The sequence below is a fragment of the Macrobrachium rosenbergii genome, chromosome 55 (genome assembly GCF_040412425.1).
Source record: "Macrobrachium rosenbergii isolate ZJJX-2024 chromosome 55, ASM4041242v1, whole genome shotgun sequence".
In the NCBI taxonomy this organism is placed as follows: Eukaryota; Metazoa; Arthropoda; class Malacostraca; order Decapoda; family Palaemonidae; genus Macrobrachium; species Macrobrachium rosenbergii.
In genome coordinates, this window is record NC_089795.1 from 63,369,485 (window position 1) to 63,396,984 (window position 27,500).

A 27,500-nucleotide genomic window follows, 5' to 3' on the forward strand; every position below is an offset into this window, starting at 1 on the left:
CGCGCAAACAGACAGGCACACACGCACACACACACCTAGTATATTATTATTTCAGTGGATGAGTTGCAAGCCCACAGGGGCCACTGACTTGAAATTCAAGCTTCCAAAGAATGTTGGTTTCAACCTTCCACCGCAGACCCAACATTGCAGTAGTAACTGATCATGATACAGAGCCAATGATTTTTCATCGCCCTGGGGGAGACGCGAACCCACGACATCTGAGTGGCATGCCACGACACTAACCACTATACCAGCAGAGAGGGTGAATTTTCCCAAAGAAACATGACACGACGACAATAAACGACGGACGGACGGACGACCAAAACAAAGCCTTCCTCTCGGAACCCGAGAAAATGACTCTGGGAAGTCAATTAAATCTCAGACTGGAAGATCCCACGATACATCACACTAGCTCGCCACTATGCTATCTATTTCAGCTCCTCCATCTACAATGACATTAATTTCAGAGTAAATCGTCTAGATTTCCGGTAATTACGCCGTTCGTCCGTTCCTGCGATAAATCTTCGTCTCCTCTAATTACATTTTGTCGATTTAATCTCGAGTTCAATGAAAACATGTGTTGGTCAGTCTCCTAAAATGGCATGGAAAACGTAACGATCAATTCCTCATCTATTTCTCTTCCCTTCCCTTTCATATTAAGATGTGTGGCTGAGATTTCCCAACCTTTTCATTATAATAAGCATAACTGGATACTTTTTTGCTTTTCTTCCTTGAGGAGCACTAATATCAACGTTATATTTACCGTATAAAACAGTTTTCCATTTAATAATGTTGCTTTTTCATCGTCAAAATATAGAATTTGCCAGCTTCTTTGCTGGGTGTATTGGCAAGCAGTTTCTATGCTCGTTATACTGAAACTCTTTATTCTTGTTACACCTACAGACGTCAATTAGCTTACCTGTTGTTCGATGAGTAAAAACGCACAATTAAGTTTTATACTGCAATACTGAGGAAAACTCATCTGAATCCTGTAGCAAAACTTATCTTATGTCTTCGTGCACTGAATAGGTAACCACGAGATAACGTGAAATGACGGTTATAAAACTCTCAGTAAGTAAACAATGGAGAACGGACAGCAGTGGGAATCAAGAGAATAATATCACATGAAGTTAATGGCGAAATCACGGCTCACAAAATGCTTACACGAATCCCAGGTAGAATTAAAAACACACGACTTCCATAAAGAGTCAAATATCTAAAATCTAAATAAAAATTGTGGAACAAATATTAGGAATTTAGAACCTCTGAAAATCCTCAGCTAAAATTCATATCACCTATTCCATGATATCGATTCTGTTTTAAACAGCCGATTATTTGTACCATCCTTTTTTTCCAGTCAACCTTGATTCATGAAGTGACACCAAATTACAATTAAACAGAAAATGGAGCCTTTGTAAATGAATGCACAATACACTTGTATCCCTTATTTACTGAAAGGGGGAAAAGGCAACAAAGACGGCGAACCCCAACAAAAGAAGACCATAATCCAAAACCCTCGCATCTTGCTAAAAAGACTGAAAGAAAATAGAAGAGATAGACGAAGCTGAGGTTAGAGATGGATGAGGTTGGGGGGGGGGAGAGGTAACGAAGATTGAAAAGCAGCACATTCCATCACGTCGTGAAAAAAATGGACACGGCCAACACGGCAATCTAATACCTCAAGAACACAAACATCAGCCAGGATGACGACACAACCCCTTCAGGAAATTAATTTAACTTGTTTTGAACTATATGGAAAAGACGACTGATCAATCCTCATGACTTATGTAGTTTTTAACATATCCATTATTCTCTAAGCATACTCACTCCTAGTTGGGAGAGCCAAGAAGCCATTCACGTGACAAATCAGCATTTACAGAGTATGATACTGGCCCGAGGGTGTACATAAAAATTTTTAAGTATAATAAAGACTAAAAAGCGTGTGCCCGATTATACCCTAAACCAAGGGGACTTGGTCAATACTGGAATTCTATGTTCCAAAAGCACTGCAAAAGCCCAGTCTAGAACACAGAACGTCAACTTCCTTCATTTCTTAACCGTCTTCTACTTCCAAACAGGTTCAAGAAGCTGTAAGCTGAACTGCAATCCGTAACAGCTTACATCTTTTCCATTATAGTATAGGATCACCCAACATGGCAACCATTCTCGTCAGTCGGAAGAAAATTCCACGAAGACATAAAAGTAAATAACAATCTTATGAATGACACACACACCAGTTTACAAATAAATCACTGATAACGATTTACACGGAAAATAAATTAAATTTACTAGATATTCACATTTCAAATCAAACCTACAGGACGGAAAGAAAAAAAAAAGTATACCGGAAAAGCCGCAAAAACATTACAATAAAACGTAAAATTGCATCACAAATCAAGTACATACACACACACACACACACACACACATATATACACACATATATATATATATATATATATATATATATATATATATATATATATATATATATATATATATTAGTAAACTTTACTTCCTATGGGGCAGGGGGCTCGTGACCCCTTGGAAAGAATAACTTCTTTCCTTTCTTTTCGACGATGATACACCATGGACTGCTGAACCCGACTATTAGAGGCCATTCGGTTCTGCTTCTTACCAGCCATAACAATATATGGCAGGAACAATTAAGGCGGATTCGTGAGATTTATATAACTGGGGCAAATGACCTTTACGAGGCCCAAACCTCTGTTGCTCTTTGTGCTTCAAGAATCTTATTTAGCCACGAGGCCATAAAGAGTCATGACAGATAATTGTAATGTGATGCTAATGCGTACGCGCAGACACGCTTCCCTGAGCAAGATCACCACCTATCCCCGGGGGAGGTGACCCAAGCAGTCTTGCAAGCGCGGCGAGAAATTAGGGCAAATGCAACGGAACTTGACTCGTCATTCCAGGAAGAAGAGCGCCTCACATGGAATGCAATGAACTGGGGCGATCAATGCGTCCTCACAAATATTATGTCAATGGTTTCATCTAAAGGTACATGAGGACTGTTTTAAAAAGTAAATCCTTTTATTTGACAGAGATTTTAAAGTGACTTTCAAAGTTTGATAACCAACAAGAAAAGATGGGAGTGTGGATAATATGCAACCCGCTTTAACAGATTCCAAAGGATACGGTGAAACTAAAAGGTGAAGCTGACGATGAATGCAGCGCCAAAAGCATGTGTAAGTGGGGTCTGCCATGAACTGGCAGTACTTTTCATACTTTCCTACCGATTATTAACCACTTCCAGCGGGATACTTCAAACTTCTCTACGGAACAGCTACAGAGCAATGCGACAACGACCATCATGGTATTCACGCATGAAGCTGTGGCAGTTCAAGAGGAAGTAGTGGCAGCGGCATGGCATCGCCATCCACGTCGACCTCTTTGCCCTTCCGCTTGCGGTAAAATGCCGAAAGTTTGTCAGCCATGAATACCGGAGGGCTTCATAAACACCGAGCGTCACTGATGAGCGTCACTTCAAGAACGTGACTCCGACCTTCACATGGCCGCATTTCGGCTGGCTGCCACAAGTTGTCGTCGCAACAGATTTCTATAATCTAACTATCCTCAGGTTTAGAAAAAAAATGACGTATTATGGTCCTCTTCCCACTTGGCATTTTTAGTCAAGATTTCCCGACTTGCCAAGGAAACCGGCAATCTTAAGAAATTCGTGCAGTAAAGGTTTCACTGGTGAAACATCAATCACAAAAAAATTCACACCAGTTTCAGATTAGCGCATACAACGTACAAGTAATGTACGGTTCTCTTGACCTTAATTCAAAAAATTTTTCCCCTTTTGTACTATCCTTTTCTTAATGAGATTCTTAACTGCTCATAATTAAGTTAGCAATAACCATGAAAAGCAAGGCAGTCGGCTTATTCTTCAGAAACAATAAATGAAGATGTATTAATAAAACAGAACTGAATACAGAATTTTGGTCAAAGGCCAAGCCCCGGGACCTATGAGGTTATTCGGCGCTGAAACAGAGTGACATTAAAAGGTTTTGAAAGGTGTAACAGGAGGAACTCGCAGTTGTACTATGAATCAAGTGTTAGGAGGAGAGGGTGGAAGCAAGATGGAAAGAGACTATGAAAGAGTACAGTAAAGGATCAAGGGTCTAAACTAGGGGGCCGAAGGCACGCTGCAAAGGCTTTAAATATGCCTACAGTGCAGCATGAGGTGCACCCCAGCCTTTTCTAGGGTTAAAACAGAGATAGGAAGCCTCGAGTGATTGACCATATATGAAAACACGACTAAGGTCTCAAAAAGAGGTCTAAACCAAAGCCAGAACGGTGGGTGTGTTATATGTTTGCATGGGTGTAGGAAAAGTGGAACTTGTTGACTCCCTAGTACTTGACAGTTTTCCGGATCTGCGATGGAAAAATTTGAAAAAATTATATAACAGAGATTACAAAATCAACCCTCACAGCGTTAGAGAAAGTGTGGGTGCTAAACGCAAAATATAGAAAAACTGTTGGTGGCGAGACAGTCCCTCTCATTTTTATATAGTGGGGAGGTTTGAAAGAAGAAATACAAAAAGGTAAAACTACCAAGATGAGGTGGAAAAGCAATAACTGAGGTTTGTGATTCTTGCATACATAAAAAAAAAGTCTGGTCAAAATACTTAATAATTCCTATGTCTTTGGTCTTATCAGAAGGAAACCTTTAATGTGAAACGTTGACGGGACGAACAAAATCGTCTCAACTTCCTGGAAGAGCGGCTGCGTGAGCAAGATAAAAGGCAAATCTCACTCTAGATATAGTACATCCAAACCCTTGATTTAGTAACTAATGGATGCAAGTCGGGGTAATTGCTATCAAAAGTTAATGGTAGACAAAAATACGACGTGCCTATGAATTACCTGAATATCTTGATATTTTCCATTATCTATGAGTGAAACCTACGATACCAGTGACCCAAATTGTATAAAATACCACCATTTAAGTACATTAGTTAAACGTTGGAAATATATTGAGTAACTTTGTCATAAAATACAACCTTCACTATAGTAAATAAACCGGTTATTTCTCAACTATAATCATAACAGAGAGAGAGAGAGAGAGAGAGAGAGAGAGAGAGTAGTCAAACTCCCTACCGTCCCAAGACAAAAAGCCTGGTGGTAGGGGAGAGAGGTTACAAAGAAATTAACCACCGAAAGGATGTGGTTCGACCTTTCTACCAAAAAACCCATTTTGGCTGAATTAACCAAAAGCTAACAAGCTGTATCACAGTGCCACAACATTACATCTCAATTACCGGCGTGCCTCAGGTCATTACCTTCCCCAGCGAAAACGATCATTGCTTTACCCAAGAAATTAGGTATTGACCCTAATCACGAGATCAACTGCAGGAACCAACGCTTCTTCAGAATGCGATTATACCGGATTTCCACCGTGCAAAAACAGTGATAAATGCCCATACCGAAAAAAATGTGAGAATTCACCATATCCAATGGTCCCAGACAGGAATTTCTTCAAGGAACAAATATTGTAACAAGCCCAAGACCTTATAAAAAACATCTAAACCTCTAAAAACGAAAATGGAGCATTCCTGGTATCTTGTCGGTATACTTAACTTTAATATAAAACTGCACTGCACGATAATGCTGATTTTCACTGCTAAACTTAAAACGGCCATTTTTAGAAAAAAATAAATATACATGAATAAATTAGGAACAACTTTCTCGGCCAATCCGCGATTCAATCGAATGAAATAACCAATAGACTGATAACCAACCCTAAAGCTCTGTTGACTGGAAAAATTCCAGATGTCCACATCAGGCCTCCGACTCCCTTTCACCACAACACACTTATGGCCCGGGCTGACATAAGGCCGGCTTCAATTCCCATCCACCAAAAGCATGTTGAAAACATTTTAGAAAGAGAAGTTAAAGGATCACACAAGCAAGAAAAGGCGTATATTTTGCTATGTGTAACTCCTTGTTTATCATATGCCTGTGCGTGTTTATACAATTAAAGCCTTTCTGTGCTTAAAAGTCGAGCGCAATTCACAACGGTTGAAACCAAACGTTAACGAACATAAAACTGGGAAATTCTCCTGCTTTCGAGGAGAGCTGGTTTGCACGATTTCTCGCCACTGCCAGTGATCCCATTCAACCAATACTTCTTACCACTGGGTTGAGGTGTAGTGCTTTCTTCGACCATCAACCGTAATAACGGTGTGGTTTGGACACCAAGTGCACTACCCAATTCTTTGCTTTTTTTTTTGAAGCATGGAGTATCAAGCAGTTTTATTATGCAAACCTGAAGCAGAGAGAGAGAGAGAGAGAGAGAGAGAGAGAGAGAGAGGTGGGGATGGGAAGAATCTAGGCCATTCGTGATGCTCGGGAAAGACAACTCACTCACAGGTACCATTTTCCTTAACCATCTGCTTGAGATACGGTTCCCGAGACATGGTATCAAAAGGTCTATTTCAATCCTTGTGCACCCTGGAAAAAGACTGCTGAAGTCTTACGTTTATTATTACTACTATTATTGAAAATAAGCATTCATATGACAGTAGTCTGCCCTATAAACTTTGCAGAGTAAGTCACCCACTACAGATGGCTCGAGCGGAAAAAGAAAACACAATTATCTGTGAATGCATGCATAACTGAAATATATATATATATATATATATATATATATATATATATATATATATATATATATATATATATATATATATATATACATATATAATCTATATAACACATCATATATGTATGTATTATATACATATACATACATTATATATATATATATATAATATATAATACGTTCAGCTAAAGTAAGTCTTTCACCACACTCACGTCTAACGAGGCTTTACAGCAGTATTGATTGGTAAAATTAGAAAATTCAGTCACTGCCTCATTTTCTCATCAAAGGAAACGACGTAAATATACTTTAGAAGCAAAATACCAGAAACTAAATGGGTTAAACACGTTTTAAGTGAGATTTATGTCATTTCTATGCATTAAGAAAACTAGGGGAACATTAAATTTATCAGCAAACCAGAGAGAGAGAGAGAGAGAGAGAGAGAGAGAGAGAGAGAGAGAGAGAGAATTCCGCAACCAAAGTGAAATGAATTTACTAATATAGGCGATCCTGCACTACACCAAATAAATAAACTGTTCAATCTAAAAAAAAAAAAAAAAAAAAACTCAGCAGAAAACGGGAAATAAGAAATGTGACTACAGATATCCTGAAGCCATTTCACAAAACTTCGATACAATTCTGTCTGCTCTTGGAAAAAAACAACTGGGTTCTGCATAAAAAACTCTGGCAACTGTCAAAAGCAAGCCAACTGAATGGGTGTCTACCCCACCCATGGAGAGAGAGAGAGAGAGAGAGAGAGAGAGAGAGAGAGAGAGAGAGAGACTGGGGAAGGGGGGGCTCAATAAGAGCGTGACGCCGGATGGCAAAGAATGGCAAAAGACGGTCAAAACAAAAGGCCGAATCTGACAATAAATGTGGCAATTACTCGGGCCTGCAGCAACAAAAAGCGAGTTGTTCTTTAATTTTTATTTAAATTTTTCTTCTTGCCAAAATCGCCAATTACCAAGAAATCTGAAACACAGATGACCTGCCTTTGAGGTGCTTCCTAACGGTGCTTTGTCAAGAAAGAAAACAAAGGGAAGTCTGACAAAATAAAAAGCGAGCCAAGGTGGAAGGCTACAGAAAGAAATAATCATTGACACCGAAGTTCTGAGAAAAGCAAGAATGACAATTTAACATTCAACCCAGACGCAAAGTTTTATCAGAGGAAGGAGTGGGCGTCGAGGCATCTGAAGATGACGTGAAACGATCATCATCAATTCTCAAACATTTTCTTTCACAACTTGGGGTCGACTTGAACTACTATCAAACTGCGGCATGCAAAACCTGAAGCACAACGCAGATGATAATGCAAAATGAAAACTTCATCACGCGATCAAAAACGTTTCAGTAGAGAGCGCGTCGATAACCTGAAAGAATATCCCAGCTGTATATAGAGGTTTTCCCGTTACTTCCCAGAAAAAATAGAAAAAAATGATGACGCGTTGCGCCTGGTGATGTTTTCCTCCACCGTAAGTGGAAGTCCCGACTGAAGAACCGAGAAAGGCAGGATGAGGATAAAATCAGGTGTATGGTAATGCTATGTCGATGGAGTATCAGACGGGGTCGACTGGAATGCCATATATATAACAAATGACGCAGGTGAAAAAAGCGCCTTGTCATTGTCCACGGCGGTCTGTTGGGCTTCTTTTCTATTATGGTATATTATAATAGTCTCCTTCATTAATAAGGCCTTTTACCAGACTCTTCACAATGAATGGAAATAACCTCTCGATAGAACTTTCAACATTCAATCACTGCATTCCCTGCCAAAAAGCTTTACCAAACTGACTGCCATCTGTTAAAAGTTTTTTATTGACGTGTATCCATATGATCACGAAAAGACCTGCTATAGTAAATACTTTTACCTGCTTCAGAAACAATAAAAGATTTACATAAAAGATTAAGTAAAGAGTAAAACGCATACAAACTGGACGTATTTATGATAAATTTTCGAACACCATGTCTCACGGAAATAACAATTCAGTAAAGTCAAACACTGGTCTGTAGCTACTTACAAGATTTCAACAAACGAACAACAAAACTGTTACTCTTAGGCCTGTCTCCTCGCCCAAGGTCTGTCAGCACAAGGAGAGATAAGTGTCAAACTCCCACCCAAGATAATGGACGAACTTGCAATAGTATTGCGTCCTTCCAGTCAAGGAACTTTCCGCTTTTGCAAGACAATAGAACGTCCATTATGCAACTCCTTGTGGATAAAACGCGACTCCGTCAGACGTGCAATATGACAATGGTCGCTGATCTTACGTAAAAAAACGGTAATGTATAAAAAAAAACATTGGGTTTAGATCACACAGTACCCTCCTTGAACAGAGAAAAACAAAACATGAATCTGACGTACGCAATCATCGGTGAAATAAGACTTCAGTGCTCGACCTCTACCTTCAAGTTCACATTAACATGACAAATGAGATTCGATTCATAGCAATCAATCTGACATGAGGTTTACTCTTCCCTGGTTTCCTTCTCGAAGCTTTGCCTAGCTCTTCAGAAAAGATAGGTGGCCGGGGCAAGAGTCTGGTATTCGCATTAGTTTTTATTTGAGCTGCCACCTGGACTAAAAAGCGCTTATCTTCCTTAATGTTTGAAAATTCTTCATAAACACCTTCCGGCATTAATTTAATATTATTGTACATCATATACGGAAATAACCAAATTCAAATGTGAGGCTTCGTGAATGAATATTCGCACTCAAAAGATGTTACCAAGCACATTTACTAAATCCACAATGCTATCTTTTACTTTCAAACTTGCCTGATATATTATCTACATTACTCTTCCATTTCGAAATTCTCTGTGGTCTGGATCACCGAAGCTTTATAGCGTTTTGTTCAAAGGCCGCCAGTAAGTCCAACAAGAACGAAATAAATAAAACAAAATACGTTCCGTACTCACATTACTTGGACCGCCATTACCAAAAAATATCACAAATACGAAACATTTTAGGGCAGTGGAACGTCTAAATGTCAGCATGCAACTTGAGGGGGTATGCGAGGGGGCGGGTCAAAGGGTGTCAATGTCCTCATAGGTTACCTCAACCTTAACTATACCCCACGAAGAACCCCAAGGGTCAGCTAGTGGGTCAGTAGGCATTTGTCTCTTCGTTCTATAATTAAGGGTTAATATGAGCTAAACGTCTGACGCGTTCATATAGAGAGAGAGAGAGAGAGAGAGAGAGAGAGAGAGAGAGAGAGAGAGAGAGAAGAAGTTCTGTCTATTATTCCCCATGCAAATCCTGTGACAAGCCGGAGAAAATTTTGATAAATGAGAAGTATTGATACGTCAACGTGTGCATCTGAATTTTGATAAGTTTCTAAAAGCGACATGTGACCCTATGAATGACAGGCATCGACTGGTCTAGTGGTCCAGAAATCCACTACTGTTTTTAAAGTTCACATTAATCAAGAAATAATGTAAGCATATACTGTCAACCGCTCAAACAATGGCATGGAAAGTCAGTCAGGCAGTCCATTTCGAGTTTCCGAAGCGTAAATAAAACATTTTCCGCCTACCAAGTAACACATACATCTAAAAGATATGATTATTAAGCTCATTCAGAAAGATTTAGTTTGGAGGAGGGAAGCCAAAACAAGGGACGACTCTACTTGCAAAGGTTAAGTCATGCCATAAAAACAACCTTCAAACGAGCCAGGTTCTCACACATCAGCCACCCATGACAACTATCTACAGTAAAACCTGAAAGTTATCGTACAATACACATCAAAGTAAACACTGCAAAAATACATTTGCATCCTCTATTCACTTCCAGTTATACAAATTCCCGTTTAAAATATGCAGCCTCAACCAATACATAGACAACATCTTATCATGTTCAAACAAAATACACCTTTCCCTAACCCCAAAGAAAACATGGAGAGTACGATTCACAATTTCTTCATACATCAGGCAACGGAGTCGGCAGGTTCGATGGCCCCAGTCACCAACACCAAACCTGACTCTTAGGGGCTGCTCTAACTACACAGGGCCAATGTTTTTATGTAATCTATGGATATATATTTTTTGGCGACTGGTTTAAATTACCTTCTGTTCCGACAAACCACCATTTCCTAGAGGAATCGCAACAGCTGGAAGATGATTGCCACAAGTATGTTATTTACTAACTATATCAGTTTCCATTTAGTAACTAATTATTGTCAGGAATTTACACGCAAAAAAAGTACAGCATGAACATTTACAGATGTAACCATAAGTGACGGCAATATAACCAACAAAAAGAAAAAAAATCGGAACTCGCCCAACATAGCTTTCTTGCACAGAACCATTTTGTTGTCAAGTCACACGCAGCGTTTGGGCTGCTAATTCTGTGATCACACTGAGAGAGAGAGAGAGAGAGAGAGAGAGAGAGAGAGAGAGAGAGAGAGAGAGAGAGAGAGAGAATCCTAGCACCCACTCTGAAGAACAACTTTCTATTCCAAAGCGACTGCCCCAGAGCTCTCCCAGTGACAAGCAGACGAGAACCAATCTCCATAAAATAGCTTGCCAGAAGTAAGTGTACCAAAGAGTAAAAGCAACAAAAACCCTAGAGACTCGATGCGCCCGAAAAGGTTTATTTTAATTTCCAAGTCAGAGCCGATCAGATATATTACTCCCTGACTTGCAAGTACCTTAAGACTCGGATCGGGGAACAAACAGGTTGAGAATGATCCACGATTCGGATGATGCCCCCACACCAAAATCTGCCCGGCTCTCTCTTCTTAATGAAAATGAGTAGGTGGTCGCTCCCTGTTGAAGTGATGATGGACTGCTTTGTCAACTCACTCTGGAGATAATCAAGGGGTCGCTCCATCTTACCACGATACTATGATATGCCTGCCTATCAGACTTAACTTACTATGACCAGAATAATAAAAGATCCGTACATATGCATAAGTACTGATCAACTTGTAATTATGGGCGCGATGCAAGATTATCTTGAAAACAAGTTCAATATTGCTAAGAATATGGGAAAGGAACGGATACATATAATACTTTCATATGCTGTCTTGGCAGTCTTACAGAAGAACAGTACACTAACTTTACGAGACACTATGCTGATAATTTTTCAAAGAACCCTTTAAGCGAATTTTAATATCGAGAGAGAGAGAGAGAGAGAGAGAGAGAGAGAGAGAATTAAAATATACCACAATGATAAAAACGAACACAAAAGTGCACTTACAGAAGCAAGAATGCCATGTTGGAAAGTCGTTACCGGCAAATAATGGATCGTTAACATAGTCCTCTAAACCAAAAGCAACGGATCGCTCGCCATCACTCATTTGTTGTATGCACTTGAAAGGCCAAAATTTAGATTTGGGCTGAAAAAATGGTCAGCATTTGCACTTTCGCAATCATCCCAATTCGTAATTACAACATGACTCTTTAAGTTAGTACAAGAAATTTACTAGATGTCCAGTTTTGTAAGAAGAAAATATTCCGTTAAATTTCCTAATTCTGCTTAAAACTGTGGTTGATGAACGCAACGGGGAAAATGCAATCCAGTGGGAAAAAAATGTCAAAAAGAAATAACTAACACTTCTGGGGGTTATGTCACCCCTGATGGATGAATGAGGGAAGACTTCAGCCATAATAGTGGAGAAAACAACGGTAGTTATATAAAACCTGCAGGCCAAGGGAGTCCGTAGGTATGAAATTTAACGGTGACTTTTTCATCAGATTTCATATCTACATGTTGCTTAGTATAAAGGTGCTGCTTAGTTTAAATGTTAATAAGAAATAATATAAAAAAGGCAAGTTTTACTAACATGTTCTACTCAGAAGTAGTCCTGAGTATGATTACTGTGTGGTTTGGACATGTAAGGAGAAAAGGTGAAAGTACTTTTCAAGATATGTTTGAATCGGGAGGTTTCTGATAAACTTTTTCTTTTGCTGTAGGATCAGTGGAAAAAAAAGTTTAATAAGCTGATGGAGTACATAAAAAAACACAAATAAAATCAAACTGGCAGGCGAGTGGCAGTGTATAAGTAAAGGATAGGTGACATAACGGTGAGGAATCTGAAACAGTTTTTTGTGTACAAAACGTGGTTGCAAAGCTATAGGGGGACTTTCCTTCTTGTATGAATTAAATTCTTCCTAAACCAAAAATATAATAAAAAATACATAAAATACCACCGTATATAAAATATTTTAATTTAAAGCACACAATACGGTGAATATATATAAAAACTTCCAATGACAAAAAACAACTACTAAATAATACAGTGTTAAAGATTTAACGAGTTAAAAGTAACGAAATGTATCACAGAATATCTGTTAAAAATAGCAATATAGTTGCCGATGATGATGATGAAACAATTTCAATACATGACAGGAAAGCACAGATTCTTGATAAGAACAAAGTGGGATCAGAGAGAGAGAGAGAGAGAGCCCATATATAGCAATAACGATCCGAAGCGAGGTAAAACTCACTCAGCCAGAATTCGCCATCAACTCAACACCCCCCTCCCCTACCTGCTCAATCTCAAGCCTGAAACTCGTTCAAGCCCATTTTTGCGGTTCAATGCACTTTGAGCAGACATCGACCAAAACTTGCATTTCTTCACCCACGAAAAAAAAAAATAATAAAATAAAACATTCAATGATTCAAAAGGAGTGTGAATACGATATCCGCCCCAATGTGAATAAGTTTGAAAACGATGGCTTACTTGATCAACAATGGATTTCCTAAATAATAAAAACGATAACTGGTATGCACATGCATTCCAGTGAATAATTAAGCATTGTCTTAACTTTAAAGTAATTACCTAGAAGATTAACCAAATTTTTTCTGGCTGTGTTCATTAACGAGTAAATTATTTTGACACGTTTTCGCACTTGACCGCCATCCTCTTAATTGAGCAGTAAACAATCTTAATGGACAACGCCACAACAAAACCTCATTCTATTTTCTAGTCAGGTTTCCGCACGTTTCTTTATGCATCGAAATCACTGTGTGACGAACTAAAACAAAATAGCGTTCCCTTACTTTCTCTAGCTTCTTATATTCTTATTCCTTCTGTCACAACTGACAGTCTGTCACCCCATATGCTGGTACAGTTTCACAATCCATAAGAACTCTTTCCGTTATTTTCAGGGCAATCTTATACCAAGACTATCATTTCTTCAAAGTGTAATGTCAAAAAACCACAGACAACAGAAATGAAGGTATGGTATATCTAAAGGTTAATATTTATAATAAGTTTCAGTATAGAAAACCATAATGCAAGAATTTCCTAATTATTCTTGGTTGATATGTATAAATATTCTGAACGAGGAGACAATAATACTTCCAACCAACTTGAAAAGAAACCCCATGAACTTCACATTTGCATCGTAAAGTGAAAATAAATACTTCACATGAACATTTAAGTGCGCACTTTCGTGTGCATTGTCAGAGAATTATAAGGTACACCTCAACCTTTCTTCCATACAAATGATCTCATTCACTTGCATTACTTGAACGTAACAGAAGATCGTCTTCTGAATGTGTGTTGTGTGTGTTGCTTTGCATTGCAATAAGAAATATACACACCATAATTTGTCAACACCAAAAGCATCGATAGGGAATATATCTATATATTAGGTAAAGACACACCATAACGAAACTATCAATCGAAAAACTTAAAATGCTGAAGACAGCCCATCCTCAGGCAAAACAACCCGACAGAGAATTAATTAGCCATTCCCATTAAAGCTCAGCTCAATCTCCCTGCTACCTATCTTCATTGACTAACGGAATAACTGTTTCAACAGTCTTCGTAATACTAATTGCAGTTTGCTTACTCATACTCACTGCATATTCATTAACTTCTTCCGTGCATTAGAACTTGTTTATAAAAAACATTCTGGAACGAATTTCACTTCCGCCTGATTCCCTCATTACGCCAATCACCCATGTACATCAAATTCAGCCATCAAGTAAACTCATTTAAACGCCAAAACATTCAGATTACATTAAGTAAAAAGTCATTGTGCCAAATAGTACTTCTGCAACTACTTCATGACCCCTAAGAAGTAGACTCACCCAAGAACACATTCCATCTTTTTCTCCTTACAGTGAAGAGACAGGGGACGGATACAGCCGCCCAGAATCAAACCTGTTTACTGGCAGAAAGCGTTCACGGATTTGACATTCTCAGGGGACGACAAACAAACAAGCAGCAATCGCAAACAAAGCCGCCAGTTCCACATTCCCCAAATGAATGAAACGAACTGTTTATAATGGGTCAAAATGAGGCATGAAGGTCAATGGAATGAGTGACTGACTCTCATGTTCGCGACTTCCGCAATACTGTGCAAAAGGAAACACGAAGGAAGTGTTGGCAGTATGGGCGCAACAGCTTCCTGAGACTAACCCAAAGTTCAGCATTAAAGAAAGCATTAGCACGACCGACTTAAATCCAATTTAGAAATTGGAAAGTGAACCTACTAATCAATTGTTATTCAAAAGAATGATGAGGAAAACTTCCCAGAAATAAAAATTGGCATTCTAAGTCGGAACTGCGAAGATCCCCACAAACTGCCTGAGCATAAGTTTTCAAACAAATTAGGAGTGTTCACGTTGAGACTTTGCAGTTGGAGTAAAGGTGTATACTGACGTACACACTAAATTCAGAAAGGGTTAAGGAAAACGTGTTGACACTTGAAAGAGGGTCAAAAGAAAATTATTGGACAGTTGGTTGCTGGAAAATTTGTACAATTTTGGGCAGAGAAGAGAAAAGAGGGAGAGGAGATGGCAGTAACGTCACTTTAAGTGCAGAAATGAATGTTGAAAAGCGCCTATCACAGGAGTGCATTTCTTAAAAGGAGTGAATACCAGTGTCGATGACCACTCACATCAACGCAGGCTATGGATTTTTTGCACTGCACTGGCAATCCATGCAACATGGAACACTTTCCTTATTTGAACAACTAATGACCGACTTGTGGTGCACAACAGCCCAGAGGTTAAGCGATTCAGTAAACTGTCGCTATTAACCAAAGGGCACCGGCGTGGTTGGTCCTCCTTCCGCTTCTGTGATTTAACTGCCACTGCCAGAAGTCACGACAGGCAACATGCCATTAAAATGAGTCTTGTCACGAGAAAAATCAGTTTACATTGTGTTGGATCATACAAACCGTTGTTTTTTTCCTTTCCCTGTCTCAACTAGGATTTTTTTCTCTTCGCTGCCATGCAAAGCCGACAAAAAGATAAAGGGAAATCTAGTCAGGGAACGGCCATCAAAAACTGCTACAAAAATAAAACTACAATCATTAACTCTTCCCTAAAAACATACAAATGAAGCGGTACCCAAACTTGAGATAACACATATCTCCTGCGAAGGGAAAAACAGAACGACCACTTAAAGGAACAAAAGCTGTAAATCACTTATGTTCTCCCCCTCCTATATTCCTTAGTTGTCCATCCCATCTGCATTTTGTATGGGAAAATATAAAGAGACTATGGCGGTCGTTGGGCGGGCTGAAGACGATGAACACTTTCCAAACAGCAAACCACTTCCAGTACCCGCACCCTCTTCTGGTATCCCTGGGCTACCTCCCTTCCCCCTTTACAAAGTAAAGAGCAATCGCTGCTTGCAGATTATTCTGCTTGTTAATCTTCCTAGTAGTGACTTATCACTATCTAATCAAGTCAAGTACATTTGCAATTTTTATAGGCTAAACATATTTTACTGAGGCGTATAACCTGTCTGTCTATCTTGCCAGTTCCAAAGTTCGTTTCCTATAGTACACGTTTTATTTGGCGATTCACGCCTTTTAGCGATACAATGAAAATGATTTAAACAAAATACGTCTCACAACTAAATGCAGAACTACAGCAACATAACAAACACTACTTGTTAAGTACAGACAAAACTGCGGTTAGTTTTTAAATATGATAGAGCCGTTTTGAGTTTAGCAAGATGCGAAGCTTTATTCTTTCTTTACAACTTCTCGTGGAATGTAATTAGAATGATTCATGGGCTTGCAATTACGGAAGAAAATAATTCATAAATGACAAACGTGCATGAGTAATGAACAGTAAGCTGAAAATTTTAAACATTTAAACAAATGAAATATATTTAACTATATATATATATATATATATATATATATATATATATATATATATATATATATACATAATTATATATATGTATATGTATGTATATATATAATGACAAAGAGGTCTTGTGTGCAAGCGCGTGTTTTTGCGTGCGTGCGTGTATGTGTGTGCGCGTACGCGTTAAACCGAGCCTGTGAATATAAATACACAATTTCAAAGAGGAAAAAGATAACTGAAACTGGTTTTAATTTCTTAGTAATACTCAAGGACAGAGTACAGAACTTGGATGTGACAACAAGGAAGGAGAGAGAGAGAGAGAGAGAGAGAGAGAGAGAGAGAGAGAGAATCTTCCTCTAGGCCACTTACCAGCTTCCCTCTACTACCTGGCACATTCCTTACGGGGTAGGGCACAGTCATTTTCGAACACCCTTGAATTGAATATTAATATTTTAGCAACAGTTCTCCAGTCACCACGAGTCCCCTATCTAGGCATATTCTATGGGGAATGATAAACGTCGATGGAGCTGTTGCAAGGACTGATGATAAAAATTATTCTGTATGGTTTTGCGTCAGCGTCTCTGACCAGGAAAATTCCCGACACGCATCACGATCTCTCATGACAACCAATCTTTCCTTTGAACCACAAAAAGAGAGAAAAAACATTGTAAACATTAACTTCACTCTATCAACTTTAATCTAAATGCACAACCTCCTTACAACAAATACTAATTCGATCAAAAACTAAACATTTGGAGCATAAGCATCGACATCCCAACAACGCATAAAAAAAGATGTCTTGGCAACTCGCCATCCGGCTGTTGAGATCGAGGACGGGGGAGGAAGGAGGCACAAAAGGAGGGGGGGGGGGTTCGGGAGGAGTCGAAAATCTGGGACCACAAACACAACACTCATAATTGAGTCCAACTTCAACAGACTCAAGCTGCTTAATTACAAGTCATCATTTATTCTGTTCCTATGCTCTTGGTTGCTATTAGCCATGTCATACAATGACTAATGAAAGAGAAGTTAGGGAGAAGGAGGTTCAAGATAACGACGCTCTTTGGAGTAATGTATAAAACTTCCGCTGCGCATATCAAAGACGTGAGTCCTGGATACCATTAAGTGAGCAGAATTTCCCACGAGGTCTAAGGCAGTTGTGTTGAGGCTTTGGTGCGTGTCGGGTTGGAGTAAATGCACTTCATCTGCGCTAAGACCAAACGAGCAATGAACGACAACAAACTAACAAGATAACGTGAAGAACGAGCGACGACAGACTGCCTTATCACAGTAAAGGTATACAATTTAAATAACAGTCTCTAAAAAAACACGCAAAATGGGACATCATTTGATCTAAATAAATCAAATATCAGAATCATGACGAATATTGCTAATAAATTCCACACAACTGAGAGAGAGAGAGAGAGAGAGAGAGAGAGAGAGAGAGCTTGCTCCAAGTGGAGACTTCAATGCACCCAGCACATGTAATCCGTAAGTTCCAAACTCCGTTAACTTCGGGGGAAAAAAAACCTGACGGCATTTCCTTATCCTGAAAGCAGAGCAGCTAAAACAGTGATTTAAGGTCGTGATCATGAACGTAATATATATTTTGAAATAAATACATACTGTAAAATTCTTCCTTAATTCTAACGAGCAGTGAAGTTACATGATTTACATAACACACCACATATCAAATTAATAGCGATAAAGCTTGGGATGCCGTATCTGTTGATGTAAAATGTGGGGGCTGACTCATGACTAATACATTATATATGACTAAGCCACAAAGGCCTTATTATGGGGGAGAAAATTTCACTTGCAACTGTAATTACGTGTTAGACTAAACTCGCGCGAGAGAGAGAGAGAGTAAACATTAGTTCATGTAACAGACTGTTTTATAATAAATTTATTCTGATAAAAAGAAAGCAAGACAAAGAGGCAACTCAGGAAATGTCACGTGGCTGGAGTACAATTCTGTGAAATGCGTTTCCATATATAGCAGTCTTTGGTGCACATACCACTAGAAGATTCCAGCCAACGATAAGATACCTTTTTGGAAAAAGTTAATTTCTGTCAAACCGTAAACATGAAACGTAACTGGTTTGGAAAACTCGTAGGCAAAATCCATATTTTTTTTCCTCTCTCTTACTACAAGATCTAGGAACCAAATCACGTAGGACACACAAATCAGTTTCAGAACGCCATCTGCTCGACCATAATTGAGGAAGAAAAAAGACGATACTTGTCAAGCAAGAGATGAAAAGAAAATTACGACGTTTCAGGGGAAACCACAACTAACTTCTCGCACAAAGAGAAACAACCACTAACAGGTTGTGCATCGAAAAAACTAACAGGCAAAAATCAGCATCCATACTGAGAGTGGGCTGCGAGTTTTTAGCTAACCAATAAAAATGATCTGACTAGGTAAAAGTTTCTTAATCTGCGTACTCTAAAAGTACAGAAAAAGTGACTGAGTGGATTCGTATAACCTAGGTATTTCACACATATATATATATATATATATATATATATATATATATATATACATATATATATATATATATATATATATATATACACCTGTATGAATGTTTGTATAAAAACTTCTATCACAGGAATTACGACTGTTATAAAAAATAACCCAGTATATACACAGCCACAACGAAAGTGAAATAACGCAGTGCAAGATCTTTTCGCCTTTAGTCTAAGGCAATCTCAAGCAAACAACACAACAGAACAAAGGATAACAAAGAAAATTCAGTGGGACAAAAAAAAAAAAAAATAAGAATAAAGGAAAATAAAACAATTTCAGTGCATATGAAGGTCGTAACATTTGAGGCTGCTCTTCTGATGAGGAACAGCTTTCTTGGATCAACTGTTGTACTGGATTAACTAAGAAGAGGTCAGGAGCATTACCAAGAATTGCTCGTTATATTAAGTTTCTCTTTTCAATCTCCTTCCAACATATGTGCAGAATGGGGTCAAGAGAACACAGACGCTCTTTGGGCAGTTTTTACGGAATATTTATGTTATATATTTTATTCTAACGTTTAATTCCTGACTTGCCAGGCTCGAGTAAAATGAACCAACACTTCCTACGTAGGATTTCATATAAAATGTTGCTCCCTTGAGGCAGGTATGTTTTCCAGTGCTGTTACATGAAAAGATTACATTCACACTGAATATTTATGGACTCAAAACAAGTGAAATACGGTAAACAAAGGGTGTTCATGTAAATCTGTGCATTCGTTACTTTTAACACAAAAGGACTTCTCAGCTCTACTGGATCATTGTGAAGGAATTCAGAAAGAATAACACGCAGTGCCTGGAGAAACACGGAAGCCAATACAGATATTTACATTACATTACAAAGTAACAATTAGAAAATTAATAGGAGCAAACTAGTACAAGTCGACAATTAGACGTATAATACCGTAATTTAACTAAAGCTATGAGCATCCCTAATAAATGAAGTTTCTCGTACACCCAAAATAGAGAATGTAGAATATAAGTTTATGAAACATCTTCAAACCGAAAAAAAAAAATCTAATGATTTTCCAGGATGGTCTACGTCCAAGTTCACTTCCTCTGACGTCACACTTCTTGAACCTTGACTATGAGGCCTTGGTAGTTTGAAAGAACGCTGAAGAGTTTTCCACCGTGACGTTACAACTCAGCCATTTTTCCCAGACACTTCGATTTTACCCTTTAAAAAAACCGCTCCTTTAAGATTACAGGTTTCACTGAAAGGCTGCATGGAAAAACGCATTCTCTCCGTCTCTGTCAGAGGGAAAAGCGTATTTCGACGCACACGGAAAAAAATTCTCATGATACGCATTCGCTTGCTAAGGATGAAAAATACCCAGAGAAACAACGAGAGAGAGAGAGAGAGAGAGAGAGAGAGAGAGAGAGAGGTGGGGGATTTTGGGTTGGGGTTGCTTCTTTAAAGTCAGTGACCAGTCATTTACCTTTAACGATGGCGTAAGAGCGAAAAAGGTGAAGAAGAGCTGGTGCGTGATTGGCTGGTTCTTTCATTACCCTTGACCAATTACTGGGGAGCATTTCCACTCTGCGGTTTTCCCTCGGAAAGAAGTTTGCCATCGAACTCCTCCCTCCCGCCTTCCCTTCAAAACTTCTCATATAACCCTAAGCCTCTGGCCCTACGGTCCCCATGCTACCACCAACAACCCCTCCCCTCCCCGCCGGGCTCCAATTAAACCCTCAGTCCACCACAAGAAGGAAGAATGAACGCCAAATAACTTCTTTTCGGTTTAGAAGAGGGAATCCACTGTTGCATAAAACGTTCATGCAGTCTGAGTCGTCACCATACGCCCAACGATCCCTCGACCGAGTGACAGTGATTGTCTACCGTCTTTATTACCAAAAGATATCAAGTACTATGTTATCAAACGTAATTTCGAAACATTTATGTTATTAATATGCACATAATTCAACACCAAACATGATTAGGAGTAGGAATGACCCACAGCTAGGAATGTTAGAAAGCCAGTTCTCTTGTTCGGCCTAAAAATGCAAATGCGACAACATAAATGGTCAGTTGTTTCAATAGCAATGCACTTCATAGCTTTAAAAAAAACTGTACACGCTAGCCAATGTGAATTCCGATCAGTGACTGAGTATGCAACCTATTACTAACTATACAGTTGATCGTGTTTTTTAAAATGAAAAAGAGAGAGAGATTAGAGAGAGAGTGTGACAAAGCGTCGGGAAAGACATTACTGTAACCGAACCCACGAAATCCGAGATAGCTGTAACGACAAATTACAAGAGCCAGAGACTGTGAAGTATTACCGATCATCTCTGTTAGTGGCAACTTCCACCCTTTTAAAACCAGTCTACTACATACGCTACCACCAGAGCATGACCTCACTTAAGAGCTAGATTGTGGCTAAAGCATCTCGAGAATAACAGTCTTACCCAGCATCTTACGATTTAAGCATTTAACCTAATTATTATAAATAAAAACGGTTTATGAAAAATGTACTCTATTTATGGAATTGCCTTATGAATCAAAATAATACGAAATATTTAAACGGTATCCTCACAAGCGACTTGGAAATCAACTGCAGACATGCTATTTGATAATTCATAATTTCTAATGATTATTATTCCGATTATAGACATACAACAAGAGGGAACTTCTGTCTATCATTTATAAGCGGAAAAGTAAAAGCCACTCAATAGCACGTCACAACGATTTACCCTCAAGGAAAACAGTAAACACTGTCTCAGGCGCAGCACAAATAACTCATGGAAACAAAACAGTTTATGCTCAATGTAAATACGGTGCAGGACAAAACTCTGCATCGAAATTAAGAGCAGGGGTCCGGTCCTCTTGTTCAAAATACAGAAGTGTGAAAGCCTGAGGTTGAGGTGAACAACCGAAAAACGTTCAGGTACCGACTCCCCCGCCCCCACCCAAGACCCAAGGAGGATCCCTCCTCGATACGTCGTATGTCAGCCAAGAGTATAATAGGAAAACACAGTTTTCATACCTGATGTTCAGCAGCCAATAGAAAGCGTCTTCTGTGCTCTTTTATGAAAGTTAAAATTTCCGACCTCACAAAAACGCAGGCGTATCTGGGCTAACTTTGACAAAATGTCGAATATAAAGGGAAGAACCCTCACAACGTGTATCTGGAAAACTGACCGCTGCCTCGTATATTGCAAAACGCGTGGAATACAGAGAGAGAGAGAGAGAGAGAGAGAGAGAGAGAGAGAGAGAGAGAGAGAGGTTAATCTTGCAACATAAGTACTAAAAAGTTAGAAGACACTCAATTCCAACACAAGAAACAGTAGCGCTGCTGAATGAAAGCCATAAGGATAGGCATTTGAATTTTCATTTCGATACCGATGGAGGCCTTCATAAACAAGAGTTAGGTGAAAGGAAATTTGATTTACAATAGTTGGAAAACCAACGTCTATTACCGACTTTAATGATAAATTCGTCCTTCCCCACATATCACATCACTAGCCAAGAAGAAAGGACAGCAACTGAATTAGACAGACACTGTAATTAAAAAAAGACCACAATAGCTTTCACTAAAGAGTTCGGTTTCTCTCGAATTCCACCGTAACTTCAGTAATAAAAAAGTACCTCTTGAAATCTGACATCAGAAACTACACGGAGGAAGCGAACTAAATCACTGTAAAAAGCAACAAGGGCAACCGAGAAGAAAAAATAATAAAGGAACACGGGCAACAGAGAAGAAAGGATAATAAGTGGATAATTAATGCATCACTTATAACCGGAAGGGATTTATGTAATACAGCTACAGTTGTGAAAATTAAAAATAAAGTTAACATCAATTCGGGAAAAATATTATTTCAACTTCAATTTAAGGAAAAATATTAATTCAACTTCCATTTAAGAAAAATACATAAATTTGGGATGTGGGTAAAAATGTTATAAGGTAAAATTGAACTTCTAAAATTATGGGTAAAACTTAAAAAGGCAATGTTAAACGATACACACTAAAGACTGATCAAACTTGTGATGAAATCTAAAAGCAAAAGATAACGTTAAAATAGTAGCAGCATGACGAATTGAAAAAAATCTATTGGATATAAGAGCTGATCCTAAAAGCTCAAATGCATTACGGTAAATCTCATGTGGACTACATAAATTCAAGTTTAAAAATACCTGGAATGACATCGAAATAAATTGTTCTGATACGCACGATTTCAACTCTGAAATCATTACACCGAGAGAGAGAGAGTGAGAACCTGTACTGGTAAATGCAATAGCAGGATCTCTGAACTTGAGTGAAACAGCTCTGAATAAGACTGCAAAGTTTTTGATACACTTACAGATAAAGGAGACTGAGAATATCACCAGTGGGATGAAAATTACAAAGCAATATGAAAGACTTCATCAGCACACCTTTCGCTGACTGGTAACATGAAGTAGTTATCATCTGTCGCCCCCACCATAACCCCCTCCCCTCCCACCGGAAAAAAAACTCCAATTTGGTAGAACTTTCTATGGCAACACCGCTTTGCCATGCACACTAAAAATGCGAGGTGGGAAAGACGTGACAGGTAAAGTGGGTGGGTGGTTGGGTGTGCGTATGCAAGTACGAGCGGTCGGGTGACAATGAGTGAAGAGCGGAAGGGCGCAACGGGGTGGGTGTTCTAAGAGAAGAATTGTCACGTTCTAAGTAACGTTACATTACAAAGTAACGCGACGGTGAACAGCGCTTTTTCACACACTGATCTTTGTTTACGTGCTGCCTGCCCACTATACGCATACACATAGTACGCTTGCCTTTGTAATTGCGTGCACGCATTCAAGTCCAAAACTCCGAAAAGACTACACGTTGCATGCTACAGGTAAATTTCACTTACATTTAAATACTGAATTATTCCACAACAACATCATCCATTATAATTAATGATAATATTCATAACAGAGAATGCCTTCATTTTCCCTTCCGAGATATGTGCAGAAGAAATCCTAATGCAAACCTACTCAAATTTTTCCTCGTAACAACTGAACAGATTAAACAAACCCTTTTTTTGGTCGAAGAAGCGTTCAAAAAAGGATACAGTTCATCATATCGGAGATGGATGACATTTCCTCTGAGTGGTAGAAGGATCTGAACTCCTTCCGGATATCGTAGAAGGAGTTATAATAATCGGGAAGGCTGAGATTCTTGGCCAGAGCCTTCGGGTGGATGACTTGCCGCAGGTGAAGCTGTCCATCTGTCACCAGCGACACCCGGTCGGTGGCGCCGTCTGTGATTTTGTTCAGGATGGCATCGAACTGCAACAAACAAAACAAAAACATATCAAACAACGCAAAATCAAAAGACATAAAACGTACCATATCTGTTACGTTGCATAGTAACCTGTGAGTGTAATGAGAGTTATCATAGCATACAGTAAAGCTAGATAGATCAACAAGCAATTTCAAAATTATATTCGACTGTCAGTACAAATTTTAGTCAAAATTAAGTTTGTTAATGGACGTTAGTAAGTCCTAAATGATCACACACACACACACACACACACACACATACAAAATGTTATATATATATATATATATATATATATATATATATATATACTATAATAACACATAACTTATATATACATATATATATATATATATATATATTATATATACATATACTGTATATATATAGAATGTATGTGTACTGCAAGTAACCTGAGATATAACAAAATTAGCGTTACTTCCATGAAAACCAAGAGCGAAAAAAAATCCCAAACGAATAGCGTAAAAATCCAGTACAAATTGTGACGCTGCCAAAAACATAGGCTTGTGCTCACTAAAATATTTCCTGTTACTATCATCTAAAATATGCAAATACTGATAAGCCCTACAATATGTCACTTGTTGAAACCATCATGATGCAAACTACTTTAGGATAATGATAACAAATTGCAACACAGTAAAATGAAAAAAAAAAAGCCCCGTCAAAAGGAAATCCAGAAAATGCCAATGCTAAAGGTCAAAAGTAAACGAAAACTACAGCTACAGCAGAATCACAATAGCTATTCTCCGAAGGACCACTGCCATATATCCGTTATGGTATATGAACAAACACATGACCAAGGTTTAACCTCAAAGTTTGAATTACAAAATCATGTATTGCTTAGCTTCGCCAGGCTTGTTCAAAAAAAAATAACCACGCCCGTCCTTGTTTTAGATCTACATCCTGAAAAAACTTGTTGGCAACTGAAAATTCAGGAATTACGTGGGCATTAATTTATTCGTTAGCCAAAAGAAAACTATATCAGCTTCAATATATATATGTATATGTATATATACGTATGTGTGTGTGCGCGTGTACGTGTTTGTTGGTATACGTAAATCGTGGCATGTATAACCTCTTGCAAAATCTGCTCAGTAATATAAAATTAAGACGAAGAAATAAAAAATAACGCATTGATCAATCTTCACTCGAGTGTATCTTTAAAGGGATCAGATACACAGCAAATATAACAGTATAATGTTAAAACGCGCAGTCGACAAATTAAAACCTATTCTCTATTGTTTTCTCCCCTCAAGATGCTTAAAATGCAAGATTAAAAAAACTACATCGTACATACAATTTTTACTCAGAAAACCAAATTTAAAAGACAAAAAACAGAAAATCCTTTATATCTCTCTCAATAAAAAAACAGACAAAAATTTGAGACAAGAAAGAAAATAGTATACATCTCACAACCAGTAAAATATATAAAACTCGTAGTAAGATTAGATATAAATTCGGAGAATAAATCTCCAATCAGTAAACCAATCCACACAAATTTAAACCATGTGCCAGTCGATTTCCCAACCTACAATCGCCATTTTTCCTTACGCTCGATACGTGAGACGACATTTACAACAATGGTGGCTAATCCTACCTAATTTTACCCAATCTGAGGTACTTCACTTGAGGCTGTGATATTCAAGACGGGGAGGGATGTATACAGGGTTCCCTATAATCTTCTTAAGGATAACCAAATCCTGCCAGCGTCAATGAGATACGGAAATCCACTACACAGTCGATATTCAAACAAAGGATTCGCTAATCCACTAAAGTGACAGGAATCAAGCCCTATATACGAGGAGAGAGAGAGAGAGAGAGAGAGAGAGAGAGAGAGAGAGAGAGAGAGAGAGAGAGAGAGAGAGAGAGAGTAAATGAAACTAAAGAAATAACGTTACCTAAGTTGCCATGAATGGTATATTATGCTGAAGGGTTTTAGCCCCTAAAATTTGTTTTATATTTTTTGAGAGAATCGCCAATCTCCCATAACATTACACAGACACTGAAAATAAAATCGCCAACATATATACAGTTGGAAAAAACGAGGGAAAGAAACTCTATCTACCGATCCTGTTCACCACGAGAATAAAATTTGATGATTAAATCAATATAAAAATGCACCATCTGCAATCTTAAGGTCTTCTAAAAATACAGAGCACATGAGAAATTTATATATAAAATAAACAGCAAGAATGTATTGTATAACTGTATAGCCAATAACACTAAAATAAACGATGAAAAAACGTGAATATACGAGTAACTTTCCAAACAGTGAAGACAAATATGACTTGTGGATTTAGTTATGCCACAGACCACTCCTGCCTCCTACGATTTATCGACATGATTCTTCAGTCCAAAAGTAATATGATTTCCCAGTTATCAGTTAAATGAACCGGAGAAACTTGTCTCAGCGTTCACACACGGAAACCAGACACCCAGCATTCGAGTACTCCCTGAGACATTTAACAGTCTTCCACAGCTTTTTTTTTTATTAGTTCCATCACTTGACGGGAATTCGTGTTCTTAACTCTTTCGAACGTCTAAAACTACTAAAAGTAGAGAAACAATACACTCGTAGTTTGAGATTTCTGAATATCTTCTTCTAACGAACAGCTGTTAGCCTCAAAGTTGGTATTAAAAGCCGATAAAAAAAGTATATGAACCTAATGATTACGAATATAATCCCTATTCATTGGTCAAAGAAAGGGTCAATACAGTTTAGATGTAATACACTGCTAGTGTTAAAATGGAACGAAATAAACGAAGTAGAACAAAAGAGCTCGAAAAATAAAAAATAATGTAGCAAAAATATTACGATAAGCACAGTTTAAGCAGTGCTGCTGTACCCTAATAAGAAAGAAGTGAATGACAAATAACATGCTGGGCTTGAAGACAAAAATTGCAATAGTGTAATAAACTCATTTAAAGGCTCTAAATGAAAACATTTTTTATTCCAGTTTTCTTGTTGCACTTATATCTTAAATGATGCATTAAAAACTAGTGCCGTAACAAC

At 38.3% G+C, this 27,500-nt stretch overlaps 1 protein-coding gene across 5 annotated transcripts in view; it reads right to left on the bottom strand.

The window, feature by feature from the left end:
* fus (fusilli) overlaps nt 1–27,500 on the bottom strand; it is a 192,034-nt gene that overhangs the window by 110,770 nt on the left and 53,764 nt on the right. For all 5 annotated transcript variants that reach the window (XR_010852109.1, XM_067098715.1, XM_067098712.1 and 2 more), the window contains exon 3: nt 24,258–24,474. Coding sequence is in view for 4 of the 5 variants with exons in the window: in XM_067098715.1 (XP_066954816.1) it covers nt 24,258–24,474 (217 nt within the window). In the remaining variant the exon portion in view is untranslated. The remainder of the gene's footprint in view (nt 1–24,257; nt 24,475–27,500) is intronic.